This window comes from Ictalurus furcatus, chromosome 2, assembly GCF_023375685.1.
Source record: "Ictalurus furcatus strain D&B chromosome 2, Billie_1.0, whole genome shotgun sequence".
Classification (NCBI taxonomy): Eukaryota; Metazoa; Chordata; class Actinopteri; order Siluriformes; family Ictaluridae; genus Ictalurus; species Ictalurus furcatus.
This window is the reverse complement of record NC_071256.1, coordinates 18,723,230-18,745,017: the sequence shown is the minus strand read 5'-3', so window position 1 is coordinate 18,745,017 and position 21,788 is coordinate 18,723,230. Positions and strand designations below refer to the sequence as shown.

At 39.1% G+C, this 21,788-nt stretch overlaps 2 protein-coding genes across 3 annotated transcripts in view; both read left to right on the top strand.

Moving 5' to 3' along the window:
• Positions 1-730: 730 nt before the first annotated feature.
• Positions 731-13,892, top strand: nat15 (N-acetyltransferase 15 (GCN5-related, putative)). 2 transcript variants are annotated; one of them, XM_053651959.1, is made up of 7 exons: positions 733-1,011; positions 3,017-3,132; positions 3,269-3,398; positions 9,207-9,303; positions 9,908-10,142; positions 10,687-10,839; positions 11,846-13,892. In XM_053651959.1, exons 2-7 carry the CDS (start codon positions 3,023-3,025, stop codon positions 11,847-11,849), a joined length of 729 nt encoding a protein of 242 aa, XP_053507934.1. In that variant the 5' UTR covers positions 733-1,011; positions 3,017-3,022; the 3' UTR covers positions 11,850-13,892. The 2 variants fall into 2 exon arrangements, with proteins under 2 accessions (XP_053507942.1, XP_053507934.1); XM_053651967.1 differs by lacking the exon at positions 11,846-13,892 and having other exon boundaries at positions 731-1,011; positions 10,687-10,843.
• A 962-nt stretch (positions 13,893-14,854) lies between these two features.
• The window catches only part of carhsp1 (calcium regulated heat stable protein 1), a 33,185-nt gene continuing 26,251 nt past the window's right edge, over positions 14,855-21,788 (top strand). Inside the window, exon 1 of the mRNA XM_053651990.1 lies at positions 14,855-15,207. The gene's annotated coding sequence lies outside the window, so the exon portion shown is untranslated. The remainder of the gene's footprint in view (positions 15,208-21,788) is intronic.

Sequence of the window (21,788 nt, the reverse complement as noted above, 5' to 3'; positions counted from 1 at the left end):
TTCATTCTTGAAGGAATTTAATAATCCTTTCCATTGTTTCAATTGACAACTCTCTTGTTGGTGCATGATTTCCTTTCAATTAGCCGAGTGGAACAGCTTGTTAAGGCCTGTAAGCACTATTTTAAGGTCTTTAAGCACCATTTTAAAGTCTGTAGGCACTATTTTAAGGTTTGTAAGCGCTACCTTTTAACTGCAGACTAATTTGCATTTTTAGACTTGTGCTGGTATTTGTTTTAAAAATGCTAATTACCAGGTGACTCCTTAATTTTTTTCCTCTACTTGATTTGGGAAAAAATAAAATAATTTAATTTGTTTGAGATATGTTTCATGAAGCCAGAATGCTCAGCTATTAAACAAAAATTGTTTTGTGTTATATCTGTGATTTGCTACAAAGTGAAAAATAAAATAAAATTTAAAAAAACGGGTGAAAATCTAAATGTGGTGACTCCATACTTTTTGCCAAGGGTTGTAATAAGCAGGTAAACAATGTATTGCACCCTAAAATTCTTATTTTGTTTTTCCTTTACTTAAATACGTAATCTAGTTGAAAGTACATTAAAACAATTAATCATAATAGGAATTTTTCTGATAGATTTATGTATTGTACTAAACGGCGTAAATCTTATTCGCTTTGGCTCACTCCCAAATTCCGCCCATTATCATATATAGTGCACTAAATAGCATATAACGATTATATTTTTGTAGTGCGCCTATAAAGGGAGTAAGTTGCCATTTCGGACGCAGCCACAAAGAGCGTAATTAATACACGTGAGGCCCCTCCTCCCGGAAGAGGCCGAGCTGTTGCTAGCGTTTGTGGACGCGCTAGCCTCGGAAGCTAACTTGCTAAGACGCTAACAGAGCAAAACCGAAGTCGCTAACCGAATGTCTCATCTCCGTTCTGGGGGCAAGTCTTCTCTCTGTCGCTACCATGATTCCGCCGCTGTGAATATTTTTCGCGGACGCCGAGCCGAGTATTCGTCAAGACTTCCGCTTTTCCGACCGCCAAATAAGGCAGGTTTAAAACAACAACAACATCAACAACAACATCATCAACAACAACCAAATCTTATTCTTATTGTCTAGCCGGCCTGTTAGCGTGCTAGCTAGGTTGGCTAGTTAGGTTGCTGCTGTCTAAACAGACAACTTCTCATTTGTCATGGCATAAATTATACACATATCGAATGTTTATTATCCGAGTTTACTTAAAAGTTTTAGTCTTTTCTTTAATGTGAAACATAAACGGGAGCTAGCTAGGTGTCTTTAGCTAGTCATTTAATTGACATTATTGCTAATTAGCTATCTTTGTGTTGTCAGTTCTTGGGTGTTTACATTTTCTTTCAAAGCTACTTTTATTAAGAATAAGCAGCATAGCTCTGATCCTAGTTCTTTATAACTAATACTGATCAGTAGGGGGTTATGGCAGCTGTCATATCTGTTGTTGGGGTGATTGGAAGGTAATAAGACGGTTATAATGCTTGTGTGCTGTTTTAATCAGTAAAGCCATGGCTTGGGTGGGTGATGGCTGTCACTGAGAATTTATCTTGAGTTATGACTGAAGCTGCTCGCTCCAGATAAATGCATTTTTCATGTGTACTTGCGTACATCAGACATATTGAATGTCAAATATTTCCACTAAGCTTAAATTTGATAAAGTAACACAGTAGAACATCTAATCCTGCATTTTTATCTTCAGTAAAATGGCGAGCTCATGAGGTAGCTACGGGTCGAAAGTTATGAAAACAATCACGACTGAACCTTGTTATGATATTAATCGACCATGTGAAAACGCAGAAGTTGGTCATGATCTCCCATATCTCACTGTGCATGCCCTTGTATACACCGATCAGCCATAACATTAAAACTAGCTGCCTAATATTGTGTAGGTTCCCCTTGTGCCTCCAAAACAGCTCTGACCCGTCCAGGCATGTATCCGTTAAGTCCTGTAAGTTGTGATTTGGGGCCTCCATGGATCGGACTTGTTTGTCCAGCACATCCCACAGATGCTCGATGGGATTGAGATCTGGGGAATTTGGAGATCAGGTCAACACCTTGAACTTTTTGTTCCTCAAACCATTCCTGAACAGTTTTTGCAGTGTGGCAGGGGCATTATCTTGCTGAAAGAGGCCACTACCATTAGGGAATACCATGGCCATGAAGGGGTGTACTTGGTCTGCAGCAATGTTTAGGTAGGTGGTACGTGCCAAAGTAACATCTACATGAATGCCAGGACCCAAGGTTTCCCAGCAGAACATTGCCCAGAGCATCACACTTCCTCCACAAGCTTGCCTTCTTCTCATAGTGCATCCTGGTACCATCTCTTCCCCAGGTAAGCGATGCACACGCACCTGTCCCTCCACATGATGTTAAAGAAAACATGATTCATCAGACCAGGCCACCTTCTTCCATTGCTCCATGGTCTAGTTCTGATGCTCATTGTAGGAGCTTTTGATTGCAGACAGGGCTCAGCATGGGCGCTCTGACCGGTCTGCGGCTACGCAGCCCCATATGCAGCAAGCTGTGATGCGCTGTGTTCTGACTCCTTTCTATCAGAGGCAGCTACAGTAGCTCTTCTGTGGGATCGGACCAGAAGGGCAAGTCTTCGTTCCCCATGTGCACCAATGAGCCTTAGGTGCAGGTTCACCAGTTGTTCTTCCTTGGACCACTTTTGGTAGGTACTAACCACTGCATACCGGAAACACTCCACAAGACCTGCTGTTTTGGAGATGCTCTGACCCAGTCATCTAGCCATCACAATTTAGCCCTTGTCAAAGGGGCTCAGAACCTCAACCTCGAGAACTGACTGTTCACTTGACGCCTAATATATCCCACCCCTTGCCGGGTGCCACTGTAACGAGATAATCAATGTTATTCACTTCACCTGTCAGTGGTTTTATTGTTATGGCCGATCTGTGTATATTAAGAGTGTAATTATTAAGAACGTATCAAATAAGTGTGTCCTAATAACAGCATGAACGTGTGTACGCATATGAAACTGAAGCCGTTTGTTTGTTTTTAGGTGTGAATGACTGACGTGGTGCCGCCCACTGCGCTCAGCGAAATCAAACTCCGCCTCCTGTGCCAAGATGACATAGACAGTGTTAAAGTGCTGTGTGGTGATTGGTTCCCCATCGAGTAAGTACGCACTATTTATATCATGGAATCGGCAAAAGTGATCCCCAAGTGCTCCATTTGTGACAGGAAGACCAATATTGCCTTTTTTGTTTTTCCAGTGTTTCCTATAAACAGCATCTCTTCTGCACCTCCTCAGGTATCCCGACTCGTGGTATCATGACATCACGTCGAACAAGAAGTTCTTTTCCCTGGCCGCTACCTTCAAGGGTGGCATCGTGGGGATGATTGTGGCTGAAATAAAGGGCAGAACAAAAGTGCACAAAGAGGTTGGAAAGCTTTTGTCGATGTCTGAGCACGTTTAGGTCCTTGCATTAAAGCAGCGGCTTGTAATGAAAGCATTGTCAAGCCTTAGTTTTCTGACCCATACTGCATTGAAAACATGTACACTGTGAACGTTAAGCAGTAGGCGGTGAGAGAAACATTTCTGTTCCAAGATCAAGATTCTCTTCTCTTTTTATTTTTAGTAAATCAGTGAGTCTTTTGGACAAGACTGAAACACTGAGAGATTCACTTCTTTCTTGTTCACCAGACTATTGTTTAAATCTTTAACTCAAGACCGAAATTCATTCTTCCGTTATTCAGCAGGTCAGTGTTCAGTGAGTTAGGACGATGATTCTCTCCAATTGGAACACTGTGTCAGTGAATAATTTCAGTCAACACTGAGATTCACTCCTCTCTCATTCAAGGAATCAGAATTTGAGTCAGTGACTCATATGGTCAAGCGCAAGAATCATTCCTCTGTTTTTCAGCAGATCCAGTGTTTGAATCAGTGAATCTTTCAGTCAAGACTAACAGTCAATCCTCTCTCATTCAGTGAATCAGTGAACTGTTTGATCAAGACGGGGATTTGCTCCTGTCTTGTTCAGCGAGTCAGTGTTTGAAACTGTGACTCTTTCAGTGAAGAGAATGATTCATGCCTCAGTGATTCAGCAGATCAGTGTTCGAATCGGTGAGTCTTTGACTAAAAACTGGGATTCATCACTTTCACGTTCAGTGAATCAGTGACTCAATTGGTCAAGGTCTAGAATCGCTCCTGTCTTGTTCAGCGAATCAGCGATTGAATCAGTGAATCTTTTGTCAAGAGGTAGCTTCACAGCACTCTCATTCAGCACATCAGTGTTTGAATCGATGAATCCTTTCCATCATGACTGAGATTTTCTCTTCTCTCATTCAGAGAATCAGAATTTGAGTCAGTGAACCATTTGGTCAAGAGCAAGATCCATTCCTCTGTTTTTTATCAGATCCAGTGTTTGAATCAGTGAATCTTTCAGTTAATACTGTAATTCAAGCTTCTCTTGTCCAGCACATAGAGTTGTGTTTGAATTGTTTGGTAAGGTGAGGTTTGCTCCTCTCTCATTCAGGGAATCATGTGATCAAAAGAATCAACAGAATCTTTCAGTCAAGACCCAAGATTCGATTCTCGTCAAAACGTATATATTCACTACTCTCTCATTCAGCAGATCAGTGTTTGAATTGGTGAATCATTTCGCTGAATCAAAACTGAGATTTGCTACTCTCTCCTTCAGTTAGAGCTCAGACTGTTTGAACTGAAGATTGCCAGTGTTTCGGTGCCTACAGTAGTAGTCAAAAATGTGACAAATAATTATTTTTGCACTACTACTTACTAGGGATGCACCGAAATTAAAATTCTTGGCTGAAGCCGAAACTGAATATTATGAAAAACTTGGCGGAAGGCTGAAACCGAACACTTTTTTTTTCACGTTTTTTCCATTTATTTTGCCATATTTTTCACTATCACATAAATGAAATAGTCAGAATGTGCTTTTTACTATTTTGTCTTGCTTTTCAAAGAAAAAAATCAATTACAAAAACTACAATTTCAAAACATTTATTTAACACTGAACATTTTTCATTCCACCAGACATAGGCTACCAACAAGGTACAATATAACTTTAAATTAGTAAAATGAAAATATTTTGATGTGGTCATCTTTGAGCCCCCCTTGAATAGCCTATGTTAGGCCTATAAGTGACTGCTGAAAGAATGTAACGCTCTGTAGCCTACAACAAAAAAGTGCATTAAAAAAATGTATTGACGAGTGCAAAAAATAGTTCTATTCGGTTCTATACGGCTGATTATATTGGGGATATATACCGCTCGTGTCCCTGTACACCTCGCGGAGTATTATAGTAGATATAGTATAGTTAGATATGTTGTTAATATTATGTTCCTTGATAGATTTAGTTAGTTTAAACTATAGATTAGTTCATTTAGTCCCCGCTGGTTTTTCAGCTCCCAGTCCATAGTACTAGTTCATGTTTCTTGTTTTGTGTTGTGACCCTGTTTTCTGTGACCGTGACTTTGATTCCTGGTTTTCCTCCGTTTATACCTGTTTGCCGATCGCCCGAAACCTTTGCCTGTCTTGACTAAGTTTTTTGGATTACGATTTGGATTTGTCTGCCTGCCCTTAAATAAATACGTCTTTACCTGCTTCCGTACTCTACTCCCTTACGTCTCGCGACGTGACAGAATACTCCGGAACAGAAACAAAACAGTAAACATCCGAAGAGCGCGTAGCTCGTGCACGCGCGCACCCCCTCATCGAGGTCATGGCATTCGCGTGTCTCACTCTGGTTGCTAGGCTATTTGGTCGCGTCATCAAACATGTCATTTTTCGGTCAAACTTATTCGACCGAACACCGAAAATGCTTTTTTTTGCTAATTTCGGTTGCCGAACATTCGGTGCATCCCTACTATTTACCAAACTCCTGCATGTTTGATGACACATGCAATGAATCATTTAAATATACAATCTCAAATGACTCAAAAAACCTAAAATTATATATACTCAGCAAACAAAGAAACAGAGAGTGTAGTTTAAAGAGAGTTTTATAAAATCCAAATATGTTTTACAGATCTTTATTGGAAAGGGTTTAAACGATGTTTTTCATGCTTGTTCAGTGAACCATAAACAATTATTGCACATGCACCTGTTAAATGGTGTTTGAACATAAATGTCTTTTGGCAGTTTGTGTATACAACCACCCTACAATGGTAAAAATCCACCCACTCCTTTTTTTTTTTTTTTAATATAAATATTCCCAATAAATCATAAACAGTCAGTACGTTTACATGGACAACAATAATCTGATATTAACCCGATTAAGACAATACTCTGATTAAGAAACTACCATGTAAACAGCAATTTTTTATTACCTTAATCCAATTAAAGTCATACTCAAAGTAAACACAAATTGAATTAAGACATGTGGAGTACTCATGTTTTAGTCGCATTATTGACGTGTATTACAGACATGTAAACACCTTAATCACACTATTAACGTCGTGTGGGACTTTTCACCGCATTTTGAGACAGGACACATACACACGGCAGTGCTCAACCGTTTTACGGCAAACAAGAGAGCACGGCTGCGTCCCAAACCGCGTACTGACCTGCTATATAGTGGGTGAAATACATGTATCTCGGCTACTATATAGTGGATAAATACGCGGTTTGGGACGCAGCCCACGGCTTCAAGCAGTTGTCTGTTATATGCTAGTTGTCTGCACGTATAGCATGACAAATAATTAACCGCACTTGAAATAAAAACACCCAAAACTGTATGTCAATACATGAAATTCTGGTGGGGACGGCGTGGCACGGTGACATAATGACGTGTGCCGTTAATCGATCCATGTTCTATAACATGCAACACGGGAACATGAAAAGTGTATTCTAAAAGCAACTAATGTAAACACCTTAATCACAATATTGTCTTATTCAGAGAAGGTCACCAGTTAGATTACTGCTGTCCATGTAAACGTAGTCAGTGTCTCAAAATTAGCCGTTTTCAGTTTCGCCCTATCGTGACGTGACGTTGGAACAAGCTCCGCCCAGGGACTCTGCCCTATTAGTATAGCTCCTCCCCTGAGTGAGCTGCACACAGTCCGCCATGTTCTCTGCTCTGGAGCAGCTACAGTAGCCATGTTTCCATCCACCTATTTTTATACGCATTTTGGAATATGGCATGAAAATACGTTGGATGGAAACTCCAAGATGCGCATAAAAAATCTTATGTGCTCAGTTGAGTCAGATAAATTCTTTATCGATAAGATAATGTTGCGCATAAATTACAATGGAAACACATTTACCAAATAAATTTCTCGATGCGCATCAAAAAATTCCCTCAACAAATCATGTGATTGAATAATCGACCGACGTGATTGGATATTCAGTGCATGTGGCCAACTTATACAGCACAATAGCAATGCGTTTTTCTGTCGGAACTGGGGAGCAATGGGATGGCATAACAGAACTAACTAGCGGACCGATCTCTTTGCACAACATCTGAAATGTTGTTTTTGTCATTCTAAAATGCCTTAGTCAAAGTCTGTCGTCACGACTGCATTCTCAAAGAGCAGACTCGAGCCTCCGAACGCAAGATAACATGAATGCGTTTATTGCTTTTCGTCTGCGCGCTCTGAGACGCAGGTAATTTATTATATATGAAAAAGGCCCACAGTGGCTTCTCCTACTGCAGCAAATTCCATTTTTCTTTTTGATATTTGGTGGCAGTTTATCAGGAAGTGATGCATTTGCTCTTTTCGACTCACTGGATGGAAATGGTGCTTTATTCACAAATGTTTTGTGCGATGTTCCAGTTTTGCGCACAAGGTAAATTCGCAACTTTGGATGGAAGCATAACGAGTGATGAGAAGAATGTCTCGGATTCATTAGCTTTAGGTTTTCTGTTGTTGGCTTTAAGAATGAACATAAGAGTCTTCATGTACTCCTGGCATCAGAGCCACTGAAGACGCAGTGGAGTAGTTTTATTTTTGAAGGAAATGTGCCCTCCAAAAATACCGTAAATCATTTTACACCAGACTGCTTTGTGAATGAGCTTGTCAACAGATACCATGGCTATTGCGGCTCAAGTTACCATGGTCTCCGATTGTATTCACAGAGACCATTTTTATTTTTAACCCAAAAATGCTTAATGGCTGCTGGTTTGCAGTTAAAGAAAAGCACACAAAAACAGCGTGTTTTCGTCTCCACCTGAAAAGGGGCATTTTTAGTATAATAAATGATCTGTGGGGTATTTTGAGCTGAAACTTCAGACATATTCTGGGGATACCTGAGACTTATATTACATCTTATCAAAATAGGTCTCCTTTAAGCTGCTAACAGTTTACAGGTGGTAGGCAATTAAGGTCACAGTTACAATAACTTAGGACACTAAAGAGACCTTTCTACTGACTCTGAAAAACACCAGAAGAAAGATGTCTAGGGTTCCTGCTCACCTGCGTGAACATGACATAGGCCTGCTGCAGGGAGGCATGAGGACTGCAGATGTGGCCAGAGCAATAAACTGCAATGTCTGTAATGTAAGACGCCTAAGACAGTGCTACAGGGAGACAGGATAAATTTTTCTTGCAGGGGAAAATTTACATGTAACCGTGTGTCCCCCTAGTCGTGATCGAGAAGAGTGGAGTAACATCTCACAGCAAGAACTGACCAATCTGGTGCAGTCCATGAGGATGAGATGCACTGTAGTACTTAAAGCAGCTGGAGGACACCACATACTGACTGTTACTTTTGATATCCACCCCACCATTGTTCAGGGACTCATTATTCCATTTCTGTTCCTCAAATGTCTGTGAAACTTGTTCAGTTTATGTCTCAGTTGTTGAATGTTTTTATGTTCATGCAAATATTAATGCGTTAAGAAATTTGCTGGAAATAAAAATGTGAGAGGATGTGTTTTTTTTTGCTGTTTATATTTTAAGCTAAGTGTTTATCGATCTGAGAACATTTTGAAACATTACAATGTTCACATTTAGGACTTAATTCCTGTGCTTGATGCAATTTAAATGGAGCACTGAGATGTCAAGAGGCTTTTTATAGCACCTGAGTAATTAGACTGCACACTCCATGTGTCCTTGATTGACTTTTGACTTCAGGACGAGACGTGTCTTCTGTCACAGAGGCTTCGGTGAAGCTGGTATATGATGGTAGAAAGATTTATGTAAAACTGTTGTGTCAGTCTTTCTCCGTGTTATGATGTGGTGATGTAAATTTTCCTGATTGTTGCACTATATCTGTTTCCTGTCAGGATGGGGACATTCTGGCCTCTAGCTTTCCTGTTGACACTCAGGTTGCGTACATTCTGAGCTTAGGAGTGGTGAAGGAGTTTCGAAAACATGGAATAGGTAAGACGTGAAATAAAAACATGCTTCACAAGGTAGCGCTGTCGTGTTCTGAACCCTACCTCTGAAATCCACTTGTGCTGATCAGATCACACCCAGAAAATACTTCACCTCTCATTAAGAGTCATTAAGAACACTTTAGCATGATCTCACGCTAAATGATATGACTTAAAGCTGCCGTATTCAAATGAGATCATTGAATGCATCGTGAATGTTTTATTGTTTGTAATTGTGATGGTGAGTCTGAATCAAGTCTCGGATCAGCAGGTCCAAAAGTCCAAGACCGTTTTTTTCACTGCACATTCAAAAAGAGGAACTGGCCCAAAGCGGAACCAGTAGATCTTGGTGGTCTAGTTATGTTTCCATCAACTTGATGAGGAAACCAAGATGCTGATGAAAATGTCTGAATTGCATTTCAAGTGTGTCAACTATATCATTATTTTAACTACACCGCACTGTTCATGACACTTTAACAAATCCAAAATAACTCGAGGGAAATTATTACTGCAGTCAAAACCTCATAGAATCAGACATCAAAAGTATTTCTGTTCATTTGTTTTTATTTGTGAGTTTGAGATTAAATGTTAATATCTTTCACACCTGGAAGGCTCCCTGTTGCTGGACAGTCTGAAGGAGCACATCTCCACTACGGCGCAGGACCACTGCAAGGCCATCTACCTGCACGTGCTCACCACCAACCTCACAGCTATTCACTTCTACGAGAACAGAGACTTTAAGCAGCATCACTATTTGCCCTATTATTACTCCATCCGAGGGGTGCTGAAGGACGGCTTCACCTACGTCCTGTACATCAACGGGGGACATCCGCCTTGGACCATCTTATATCCTTTTGTGAATGCATATATATACGTGTGTGTGTGTGTCTTAGAAGCAGGGGCTGTGCACTGTATCCTCAATTTCATCTCAATTATTCCACCTCAGAATCTAAACACACACAGCTCGTCTCTTTAATGTTACCTCCAAAGCCACACCCCTATTGCACATCCGTTTGAATGTTAACGCAAGATGCTGAGCGTTTTGAATTGACAGACGAGTAGAAAAGCCTTCTGTCTGGATTGGTTGAACGCTGCATGCATCAATTTCAAAATAACCGTTTACCTTCACAAAACTATGCATTTGATTAGGTAAAACATCAAATACCTTGTGTTTATACTTTTTTGTTTAAATATAAGTCAAAATACTTTTAAAAATCACTCCTCTTTGTTTTTATTAGCATTTTCCATACTGTCCCGACTTTTTCGGAAATGGGGTTGTACTTTACTAAATGTTACACACAGTGTTCTGACTTTAAACAGACTCCACACTGTAATTCTTTAAAAAAATTTTCCTTCTGATTTGTTTAGTTCTCCTTAACGCGCTCCTCACTGATTATATTCATCATATAGGATCAGCGCTGGCCAGCTTAAGCCCCTGTTCCATTCCACAGAGGATCTACCGGCAAGCACAGAGTCTCCTGCGCAGCTTCCTGCCGTGGTCCAGCATCTCATCCAAGAGTGGCATCGAGTACAGCAGAACCATGTGAGAGGCTTGCTTTAATACAGCCTTACAGGAACACTCCATCAGTGTTTCAACGTAATCTGTAATATCTGTGTGCGTGGGTGTGTGATTATTACAGATGAAAATTCCAACATGTTTCCGTGCATTGAAAGGTGGGAGGGACTTCTTTAAACCTTAATATGGATTCGGTCAATACATGTTTAAAATACGTGACGAAAGCTAAAATGCTAATTCATAACTACATCAGTGAAGATGTGTGGATGACACGGATATGTGCTTTATGAAAATTTACACCACAGCGCTGTCAGATTCTGGATCCTGATTGATCAGAAAAGGAGGTGTTGATTAATTTTCTATAACAGCAGCTCTGACAGTAGCGCAGCTGCAAATCACAGGTATATATTAATGTGCTCGTTCTAAATATAACAAGTTATCGTTTCTATAGTAACAGCTCATTCACAGGGACTCGTCTTAGGCTAATCCTCAAAACAGATTTGAGCCGTTTATGACCGTATAACGTATGTGATAACTTGTTTCGTGGACGATCCACAACATACAATATAACTATAAGCTGATTTTCAAAAAGTGACATGCGCTTATGTAAATAAAAATTTTAATTGTTGGCAAGTTGCTGTGGTGTACCACATGTGCACCACCATGTTGTTGATTATTTTCCTATAACGGCACAGAGCACGGAGTGTTTCTTTCCGTACTTAATCAAGACTGTGGAGCAATATAGTAAAAAGTAAAGTTCTGGTTACGTTCATGAGGATTTTGTATTGTATCTGTACGCCAGACCATAGATTCTTCCCTCAAAAAAAAGATCCATCTCTGAAAGCACCAGGATTTCTGTTCTTCTTATCCATGGCACACACACACACGTACTACAGATGCTGTAAATGGAGATGACACTGAAGAATAACGTTTGCGTATCCCTTTAACCCCTTGGTTTAGATTTTATAAAAAGACTTTGAAGCAGTTTATCTCAGTAACCCAGAACATTTGCTGTTTTCTTTTCATCCTGCAGGTGAAGGAAGGACAGAGCTCTTTCCGTCTTACCAGCCCGACACCTGAACCTCAGCGTCGACGATTTTTACGCAAAATCCTTCTCGGCCCTTTACAGTGTTCAGGCCGTGTGTAAAATCTGTACATAATATATACTCATGATTAATATATGCATCGTCTTTATCCCACTCTCCTTTTAAAGTGACAGCTTCATGCCTGTAATTACGCTGCTACCTAGAAAACGTTCTATAGTTTGCTCGTATTTTTAAATAATTTTTATGTGTGCCTGCTCTGGATAAGAAGGTCTAAGGGCGCTTGTTCTGCACATGCACGTATCGAGCCGTGTTTCACGCAAAGTATTCGTCTGTTTTGTTTTTTTAAATTGTGTGTTCGTTTATGCGAAGTTTTAAGTGATGGTTTTAATGCACAGCGACGGTGCTGTAGGTCATCGTTCGAGATGTCACTTTTGCCCTTTTTAAAAATTTTTTTTTTTAAAAACCGAATCTGTAATGATCACACCCGTAAACACAGTGCGTGTTTGATTTTATACGCATTAAAATGTGAACGTAACAGATAGTCGATGGTGTAAGCAGGTGAAAATCAGGGATTTCCAAAAATGAATAAATGTTTGTAAAGAATTGATCATGCATAGCATGTAGTTCAGTGGATTTCGAACCAGGGTTCAGGATTCATGGACATAGATTTCTTATTAGTTTGTCTGTTAGGAAAAGAGGCGAGGCACATTCCTGTTTTACAAACACTGAAAAGAAGCATAATTTTTCACAAAATGTACAGTCGTGTTAAATTAAAGGCGCTTTTTAAAACACTTTTTCAAGTCCCAAGCACGTTCTGAACATTTTGTTTGAGACCTGAAAGTTTTTTGCTGTTTTTTTTTTTTTTCTTTTCCACAGTCAAATGAACCGAGGTGAATCGTCTCGACGCGATCAGGCGTCAAATTACATGACTGGTATATTAACTTCCTGTTTCAGGTTCCACTATGGCAGGAAAGAGATGTTCTGTAGTGGTCTGTAGAGGAGACAGGATGCTTTCTCCATATATAGACAGAAAGAAGGTATTCAAGTACCTTAAAAAGCCGCTGAATTTTTTTACTTTTATTTATTTATTTATTTTTAGCACATGAACGAGCAGATTTGACTGAAAGTCTTGAGTAAAAAAAAAACACTAATTAAATAAAACCTACAGACATAGCATAGACGTGTGGAAATAGACACAAGCAATCTGACTTGACCCAAGTGTTACAAAAAACAAACACAAACAAAAAATGCATATATCTGAGTGCAAAAGTTTTCATCCCCCAAGGAAAAATGAAACCAAATCCATGTATTAAATTTCGTATCCTAATAATAATCATAACTTCCGCTGTACCCTGTTACAAAACGTAAGGCGATTGCAACTGGAAAATTTTCCAGACCTTTAAACAGAGATGTAATGCTGAATATTACATCTGAGATTATATAAAGTCTATATGATAAAAGGATTTAGTTTTAGATTATAATTAGGAATCAGAAAGGAGACTGAACTGACATTGCTGTGTTTTTCCCCTCACTGTTATTAACATCGATGTTCTAACCATTTTTGGTCAACACCAAAAACAGCTTGTTGCTATGAATGACATTTCTGCCATGCTCCTTTTTTTTTTTCTTTTTTCTTTCTTTTTTTTTCTTTTGGCCTTGGGGTGTGTAAACTTTTGCGCTCATGTGTAACCCTATTGAATGCTTAAATGCACATTCTGAAAAGGGAAGCGAGACTGTGTGTGTGGGTGTGTGTGCGTGTGTGTACGCGTGCGTGCGCGTGTGTGTAGCGATTTGTGTGAGATGAAACATGTTCACATGAAAGCCCTGATCCAGTTCTGAACCAGTGAACAGCAGAACGTTGATGTCTAGTTTTTAAGAGTATGAAGCCCTGTGCAACGTCTCCCTCAACTGCTCAAGATTTGTAATGACACAATTGTAAAATGATCAGCTCTATTATTTATTTGATTTCTTGATCAAGTGAAATGTCTTCAGTGTGTTTGCGGCATTTCATTTGTACCAAGACTGCCTTTTTTTTTTTTTTTTTAAAAATCTGTGTACCTGTTTAAATTTTTGATCCAATCATCCATCCATGCAGTAGTGCATTTCAAGACGGCGTAAGAGGAGTGTGTGAGAGAGCGAGAACAAGAGGAAATAAAAGATACCAAAACAAGTTTGTGTCACTCTTTTGTTGTTGTTTTTTTTCCCATGTTACATACACTGCTACATTTCACAGTAAAGAACTGTGTATTATACAAACCTTAACCAGATTTAAAAATGTGACTGTTGAACTCGCATTCTCAGTCTTGATTGGTCAGGAAGTGTTGATTAATTTTCTGGAACAGCATCTTTGACAGTAGTGTGGCTGCAAATCACAGGTTTATATTAATTTGCTCGGTTCTATTAGTACTTTATCGTTTCTATAGTAACAGCTCATTCATAAGGACTTGTACTACAGACGCTGCACATAAACAGATTTAAAAAAAAAAAAAAAAAAAACCTTGTGTAAACGTTGATCTGTGAGGTTATTTTACCTTTATGGATGGAGTCTCCAGTGTCAGTGCTTTGTAACATTCAGAGATAAACCTGCAACTTTTTTGACATCTTCAGGACATTTTGTGGTTACTCAGCAACATGATAAGATGTTTTTTGTGTGTCTTATTAATTTTAAGAGAGAGGCTGGTGCCTGGTGAATGAACGACTGTTTATAGCTGCTATAATGTAAGTGAGAGCTTGTTTCGTGGATATTCCACAACATTAAACAGCGTTCTTCTGTAATAACTTGTAATCAACGGCAAACTGCTGTGGTATAAGAGGAATATAACACTACGGGGTGGAAACAGTGAGTCTGCTTCCTTCATCACACAAGGTGTTATTGTTGATTATTTTCCTATAACAGCACGGCTTGACGCAGAGTGTTTTATTCATAATATTCCTATGGAACTGCATAAAGGGAAGTGTGTTGGCGCATCTCAGAGCTGATGTCATTTGGATGATGATTCACGTTGTCACAGTGTGCGCGCGCGTGTCTTTATTCACAATATTCGGATATTTACGGTAACTTGAATACGTGATGACGTTATATCTGAGCTAACCTGGCGGACACGCCCACTTTGGGGCGCGCGCTCAGTCTCCACCGCCACCAGGAGGTTCGTTAATCAGCAGCAGATGTTAACGCGCTCACTTTGTAAAAGAGGTCTGGGGTGTTTTTTGACGAGCGCTTATAATAGTAATAATAATAATAATAAGAGCAATTATAATTCAAACTAGTAAACTGTAGACGCGTTTTAAACCTGTATTCGGCGTCGGGACTGAAACCTTCATCTGTTTGCACCGAGGAAGTAAGTTAAAGGTGAGTCAGGGGCTTGATTTGTTTGCTTCTTTGGTTTGTAAAATGTGTTGTACAGGATGAAGTTGAATCAGAGCTCTAACAAGGTTTATGAATAATCGAGGAACCAGTGTTTTTTAAAATTATTATATATTTATTTGTTTATTATTATTATTATTTCAAAAGTTGTTGTTATCACGCTGCACCAGGCGAAGTCTGTTTTTCTTTTTCTGTGTTGTTTAAGCACATTTTGAATGTTTTAACATTTCACCTAATCTCACGTGTGCTGTTTTTACTGCCGTGTGTCGTGTAGTCGATTAATCGACTGGCTTTTGGCGCGAGCATTAAATTGTGTGCATTAAAAATGACTTTTAGTTGAGTTTCGATTTGAGCTCAGGGAGGAGTCGGATGATCCGAGTGGGACAAAAAAACAATGCATGTTTTGCATATCTGGCTTTATCTCCAAGCTGATTATGATCATACACACACACACACACATATATACATATATATATATATATATATATATATATATATATATATATATATATATATATATATGTATGTATATATGTATGTATATATGTATGTATATATATATGTATATATATGTATATATGTATGTATATATGTGTGTGTGTGTGTGTGTGTGTGTGTGTATATGTGTATATGTGTATATATATATGTATATGTGTATAATGAATGTAGAGTTCTTATGCAAATGATGTGCCATGTAGTTTGTTTATATGTGTGATTTATTTTTTTTGATTGGAGTGCTGGTATTTGCTGATAAGTCTGAAAAAATTCTGCCATCATGAATATTAATGCTTTATCAGAGAACATACTGTTTTTTTATGAGTAAAATGTAGTAGGTCAATTCAGTGTTTGTGGAAAGCTTTTCATCTCTTATCTCTTTTCTGGCTTATCAGAAATTGGAGGTGGTTGGATTACAGGCAGGCTGAGAGAGTTTGTTTTAACTTTGAGAAAATATCAAATGGAAGCTCATGACCAAACTGTGCATGGTTCTTGAGCATGATGCGGCAAGTTTAGCTTTTTCTGTAGTCTTTCATCAAAGTGTAATGACTTTTGCAAGTGATATGTTGCTGGGGGTGAATGGAGTGAGGGTGGGGAGATAATATGAAATACTAGCATGTCACTATTCACACACTTTCAGAAAAAAGGGTAGTAATCCGTACTGTTTTCCTCGTCGTCACTGGGGTGGTACTCTAAATGGTATGTAATTTTTACCTTTTGTGTGTATGTTTTACCTGGAAATTTCCGTTAAGTGAACCTTTTAAAGCTTTACTCTAAAACATCGGTCACCAGCCCTGTTCCTGGAGATCTACTTTCCTGAAGACTTTAGCTCCAACCATAATGCTGCTCACCGGACCATCTAGTCATCATCACCTTAAGAAACTCTTGATCAACTAAAACAGGTGTGTTAGATTTTGGTTTGGAGATGAAACTTGCAGGGAGGTAGATCTCAATGTTCTGCATATTAAAGGTGCAAAATCCACAACAATGACAAGGAAAGGTACAGTTTGTTACTGCTGTGTCTGAGATATAATTGAATGCATGCCTGTTTTATATCAGGAATCTGTTGCATCAGAATAAAGACAAAACTATTTCCGAATTATCATTTACATTTCATTTTGGTAGATTTGTGATTTTTAAAAAAATCCTCTCCCATGTTTTTTTGTGTTGTGAATTTTAACTTTGTATTTACAGCCAGTCATTGGGCAGACGCTCTTATCCACCCACAGCCGAAGGCGCAGTGATTCACAAAGCACTTTAAGAAATTGTAAGGATTCGTAACCAGCTGGAATAGAGGCTATTGAAGGAAAGGGCGTATCCAGACCTTATACAATGCTGTGGCCAGTTTAGACCCACTGATCTTATTGCAGGTGGCAGTCAGAGCTAACACTAATCCACATCCATAGAAAATGACCTAATGTGACGTTGAATTGTATATGACTTGAGTACGATCAACACACACACCTAGGCAACATTTAATTGTAATGCTACAGCACGAAGTCATTCTAGATAATTGTGTGCTTTCAGCTTTGTGTTCACCGTTTGGGGAAAAACCACAAGTAGGTGTGATGGTGCGCTGTCCATACACTTTTAACTATATAGTGTGTTATCTGACCTACCCAGTGCTTCAATCAGACTTCGCCTCACAACGCTTCTGCCAAATAAATACATGTAAATCAAATACACACGTCATCTTATCAGCTTCAGCATACTTTAATATTTCTTGGTTGTTCAGTAACTAGTCTGGCAGTGTAATGTATACTGGTGGCGCACGGCCATGTGTTTACTGGCTCAGCGATGATTGATTACAGGCTGAAATCGTCTGCTCTACTCGAGAGTTAATTACTTGCACAAACACATAATTTCAGCATGTTAAGAGTAACTCCACTTCATCACACCATCCTGTGCCTCCTGGTGTTTGGAGTTTCTGCTGTTTCTTCAGCAATAAATTTGTCTACTGACTTCGTATGGAGTTTAGCTCTATTTAAGTCCGAGATTGTCGTTGCTTGATCTTCCCTTTCCCTCTAACCAATAAAGCTGGAATGTTGTCTGATGCGGAACAGGTCACAAGGTCTTGTGCAATACACGACCAGAGCTGGCTGAATTTTTTTTTTTTATATTTGTACACTCTGCTGCAGTATTTGGCAGCTTTAACGGGGTAGAAAGTTAGAGAGCCCATGACTCATGTTTGCACATGAAGAAAAGGCTAATTGGCATCGACTTAATCATGTTTATGGAGGTTGTGCATGGTATAGTTGCTCATTTTTGTATTGTGCTGCAAGATGTTTGTACAAACACTAGCACTGAGGTTGAAATGCAGAAAGTTCAAAGCATTTCCTCGAGTCAGAAAGCAGACACACTTTTTTGTGTTTGATTTCTTTGAAGCTTTAGCTTTCATTATTCTGCAAAATGCACTCTGTTTTGCATTCACAGCACAGACGATGTGGAATGTTGAAATGTGAAAATATGACAGAGATGACCATGTAATATTTTGTGAGCGAATACAGTATTAGGGCTGTCAAAGATTTTTGTCTTAATCATCGCAAAGATATTTACAATGATATCTTGGACTGTTTTCACAGTAGATGTCAACGTTAATAAAAATGTATAGCTGCTGTAACATAAGCGAGAACAGGAACGGACTTGTTTTGCGGACCTTCCGCAGCATTGTTGTAATTATAACTGGATAAAAGTGTGACGTTATTAAAAAAAAAAAACAATTTAATTGTAGTTAATTGCTGTGGAATAAGAGGACATTGTGTGCTGTTCTTGTAAAATAATCACCTTCAGGATGGTAACAGTAACTCCCCAGATATCATCACCTTTATTGCATTGTTGTAAGAGAATTGTGAACATAACTCATATCATGCTCTCTGCCACAGAAGTTGACCAAGGTAAATTTAGAAGTGTGATGCTAACATCAACATTAAAAGCCTCATAGGAGGCATCAGAGGAACATCGGCTTTAATCATCTTTATAATCATTTCTGCATGCTGTCTGTCCCACAGTGAGCTGCTGAAATAACTGAATGTGGCCTAGATGTATTTCCTGATCCCGATGAAGGCCTGGGATTACCTGTTATTTCCCTGAACCATGTTTTGTCCTGAAATCCTGTGGAAAGATTTTACGTTTTAACATTTCCTAATGCCTCCCCAGCTCTAAATCTATTGTCTTAACCTGGTTACAGTGGCCTTTTAAAGGAGTCCTATTATGTCCCTTTTTACAAGATGTAATATAAGTCTCAGGTTTCCCCAGAATGTGTCTGTGAAGTTTCAGCTCAAAATACCCCACAGATCATTGCACCTTTACAGATCGTGCTTCGAATACTACAGCAACAACAAGTCAGGAGAACCAATATGACCAACATCGTAAATACCGGTGTTCAGCCCTATATGTATGAACGAGAGTCAGACACTGAGGAAGGAGAGACTCCGGCAGAAGTAACAACTGTGAGAATGAACTAGGATGTTTGTGAATGTTTACTTCGTGAAGACAGTCAGAGACAGTAGTAACTTTAGCCACATTTGCTGTGGAATCTGCAAACAAGCTCATTCACAAAGCAGTCTGATGTAAAAAGATTTGCACAAAACGTACCCAGGTTTCAAAAAGACAATCGCCTTACTGAATTGTGCCTAATAAAGGAGCGGTTATGAATTATACAGATAGTAAGCATTTTTTGGGTTAAAAATTAAAATGTCGTCATAGCTCTGGGCTCCGTGAATACAATCTGAGACAGTGGTAAATTTAGCCGCATTAGCTGTGGAATCTGCTAACAAGCACATTCGGGTTTACATTCACAAAATATAAAGTGCGATACTTGCGTCTTCTGGATATGAAGCTGGATCACGAACAATTGGTATTGGTTTGATCCTTGAGAATCAACTTTTCAGCAAATCCTGCATTGTATTGACCCTCGTCCACATAGCAGTCTGGTGTAAAATGATTCGCACAAACATGCACGAGTGTAGCTATTTTTTGGGGCACAGTTCCCTCAAAAATAAAAACTACTCCACTGTGTCTTCCCAAAGTCATTGAAAATTAATTTCTTCAATTTACTGTTTGCCAGTGTTACATTTTATGCCCAACATGACCTTTTTGCCATTCTGAGCAATTTGAGCTATTGTTGGCACCTGGTAGCCCCAACCATCCCGTCCATCTTCCGCTACGTGAGCAAAACTGTGACCATTGAGTGCATGAAGTGCCCAACATTCCACACTTAGTTTTTTCGTTGGATCATCTGTGTACTACTAGTTGTTGGAGTTTTCAGTGTGAACACACTACTCTCACTATTTATACTACAAAATGGCGTAGAACGGTATGTATGTGATTTGGGACACACCGTGTTTAAAGAAAATGACTACTTTCTGTGTAGTTTACGCCATCAACCAGCGCAATCCTGAAATCAGATGATCTCGTGCAGAAAAGTCTTGCATAAACGCTAAAGTGTTTCAGTGAACCTGGGATAAGGAATGATTTTTTTTTTTCAGTCCATGCGCATGTTTCTGTTACGCTTCACCATCACCACTAATGTATTTGAAGCTATCCTGTGAGTTTGCTGTCCTCTTATTGGTGGGTTTTAGACATGTGTCATGGCACTGAGTTTTCATTCATAAATTTCTCACACTGCCAGAATTATTGTTGTTGGTGATTTTTGGTCACAGTGACTCTGAATGTTGTGTGTCCTGTAGGGCTGCAACTCACGAGTATTTTGATAATTGATTAATCTGTTGATTATTTCTTCCAGTAAGTGATTAGTTTTTATTTTCTGTATTTTTATATATATATATATATATGTGTGTGTGTGTGTGTGTGTGTGTGTGTGTGTGTGTGTGTGTGTGTGTATGTATGTATGTGTGTGACGACATATTTTGAAAACAAAAAAACAACTGACTGTCCACACGCTTTAAAGCAGAGGGTGAATGTTCTGCAGTCACATTCACTCATTTGAACGCCATGACATTACTCTGTAAATGTGACACTTCTTACATCTATACACAATTTCATGTTATAACCCCGTTGCTGTTACTGCTCTCATAAAAAAAAAAAAAACACACAATTACATTTTTTACTCAATAAAGGTTCTCTTCTGTAGAGTTTATTTTTTTTTTAATTTTATATAAATACTAATGCTGTGGCCTGATGAACAAAAGCTTCTCATGAAATCTGTGATTTAGTGTGTGAGAACGAGAGAGAGCAACAACGTCATGAGTATAGTTGTAATAAACAGACCGTTTTGTGGTTTATTTGATATAAAGAGTCTTTCATTGCTCTTTGCGTGGTTGGAGACCCTGAGCTTCAGTTATCAAACTGGATGCGAATGGATTTATTTGTTAAATGCTTTGCAGGAAGGTGTTCATGAACATCTATTTAGCTGGAAAAGGGTTTATATACTTATCTGGACCTCGGTTGATCGGATTCAAGTCAATAACAGTCAACGAGCTGCTGAGGTTTTCTATTTGCCCTATGCTATCAAATCAAAACTATCAGGGTTTTTTTTATATATCCTTGTGAGGACATTTCATCCTGTCCAAGATATAAAACCTGCTCTCTTACACACAGTGTATTTTGAAATGGTTGGAGGAGTCATGAGTGGTTTGCACCTTGCAGTTCGGGGGGGGGGGGGGGGGGGGGTCTGGTGTGATGTTGCAGACAGCAGATCCTAGCAGGAGTGTGTGTGAGCAGGTGTATTCATGCTGCTTCACTATAATTCATGTCAGTGATGTTGAACAGCAGCACTTATCTCTAGATATCAAACTCTAGTAAGGATGGCTGTATAATTTTGTAAAAAGAATGAAAAGCTTTGACATTGCCATGCCTCCATGTGCAAGACAGCAGGGTTGTCACGGTAACCTCGTCCCATGTCAGTAGTGCCATCTGAGTATAAAACACCTACACTTTTAGAACAATCACTGATGAGTAACTGCTGCTGATATAGCTTATATACTGTCTTATACAATGTATTTACATTGTACAAGCTGCCTTTTCTCATTTATTTGTAGCTTGTCTGGGTAGCTGATCATTTCCTGACAGAACAGCATTGTTTATATAACCAGTCCCTCCAGGATTTCGCG

Coding starts and splice junctions, on each gene's coding strand:
- nat15 (XM_053651959.1), top strand. CDS start 3,023: ATGACTGACGTGGTGCCGCCCACTGCGCTCAGCGAAATCAAACTCCGC. Junction 3,133..3,268: donor GGTGATTGGTTCCCCATCGA/GTAAGTACGCAC, acceptor GCACCTCCTCAG/GTATCCCGACTCGTGGTATC. Junction 3,399..9,206: donor GAACAAAAGTGCACAAAGAG/GTTGGAAAGCTT, acceptor GTTTCCTGTCAG/GATGGGGACATTCTGGCCTC.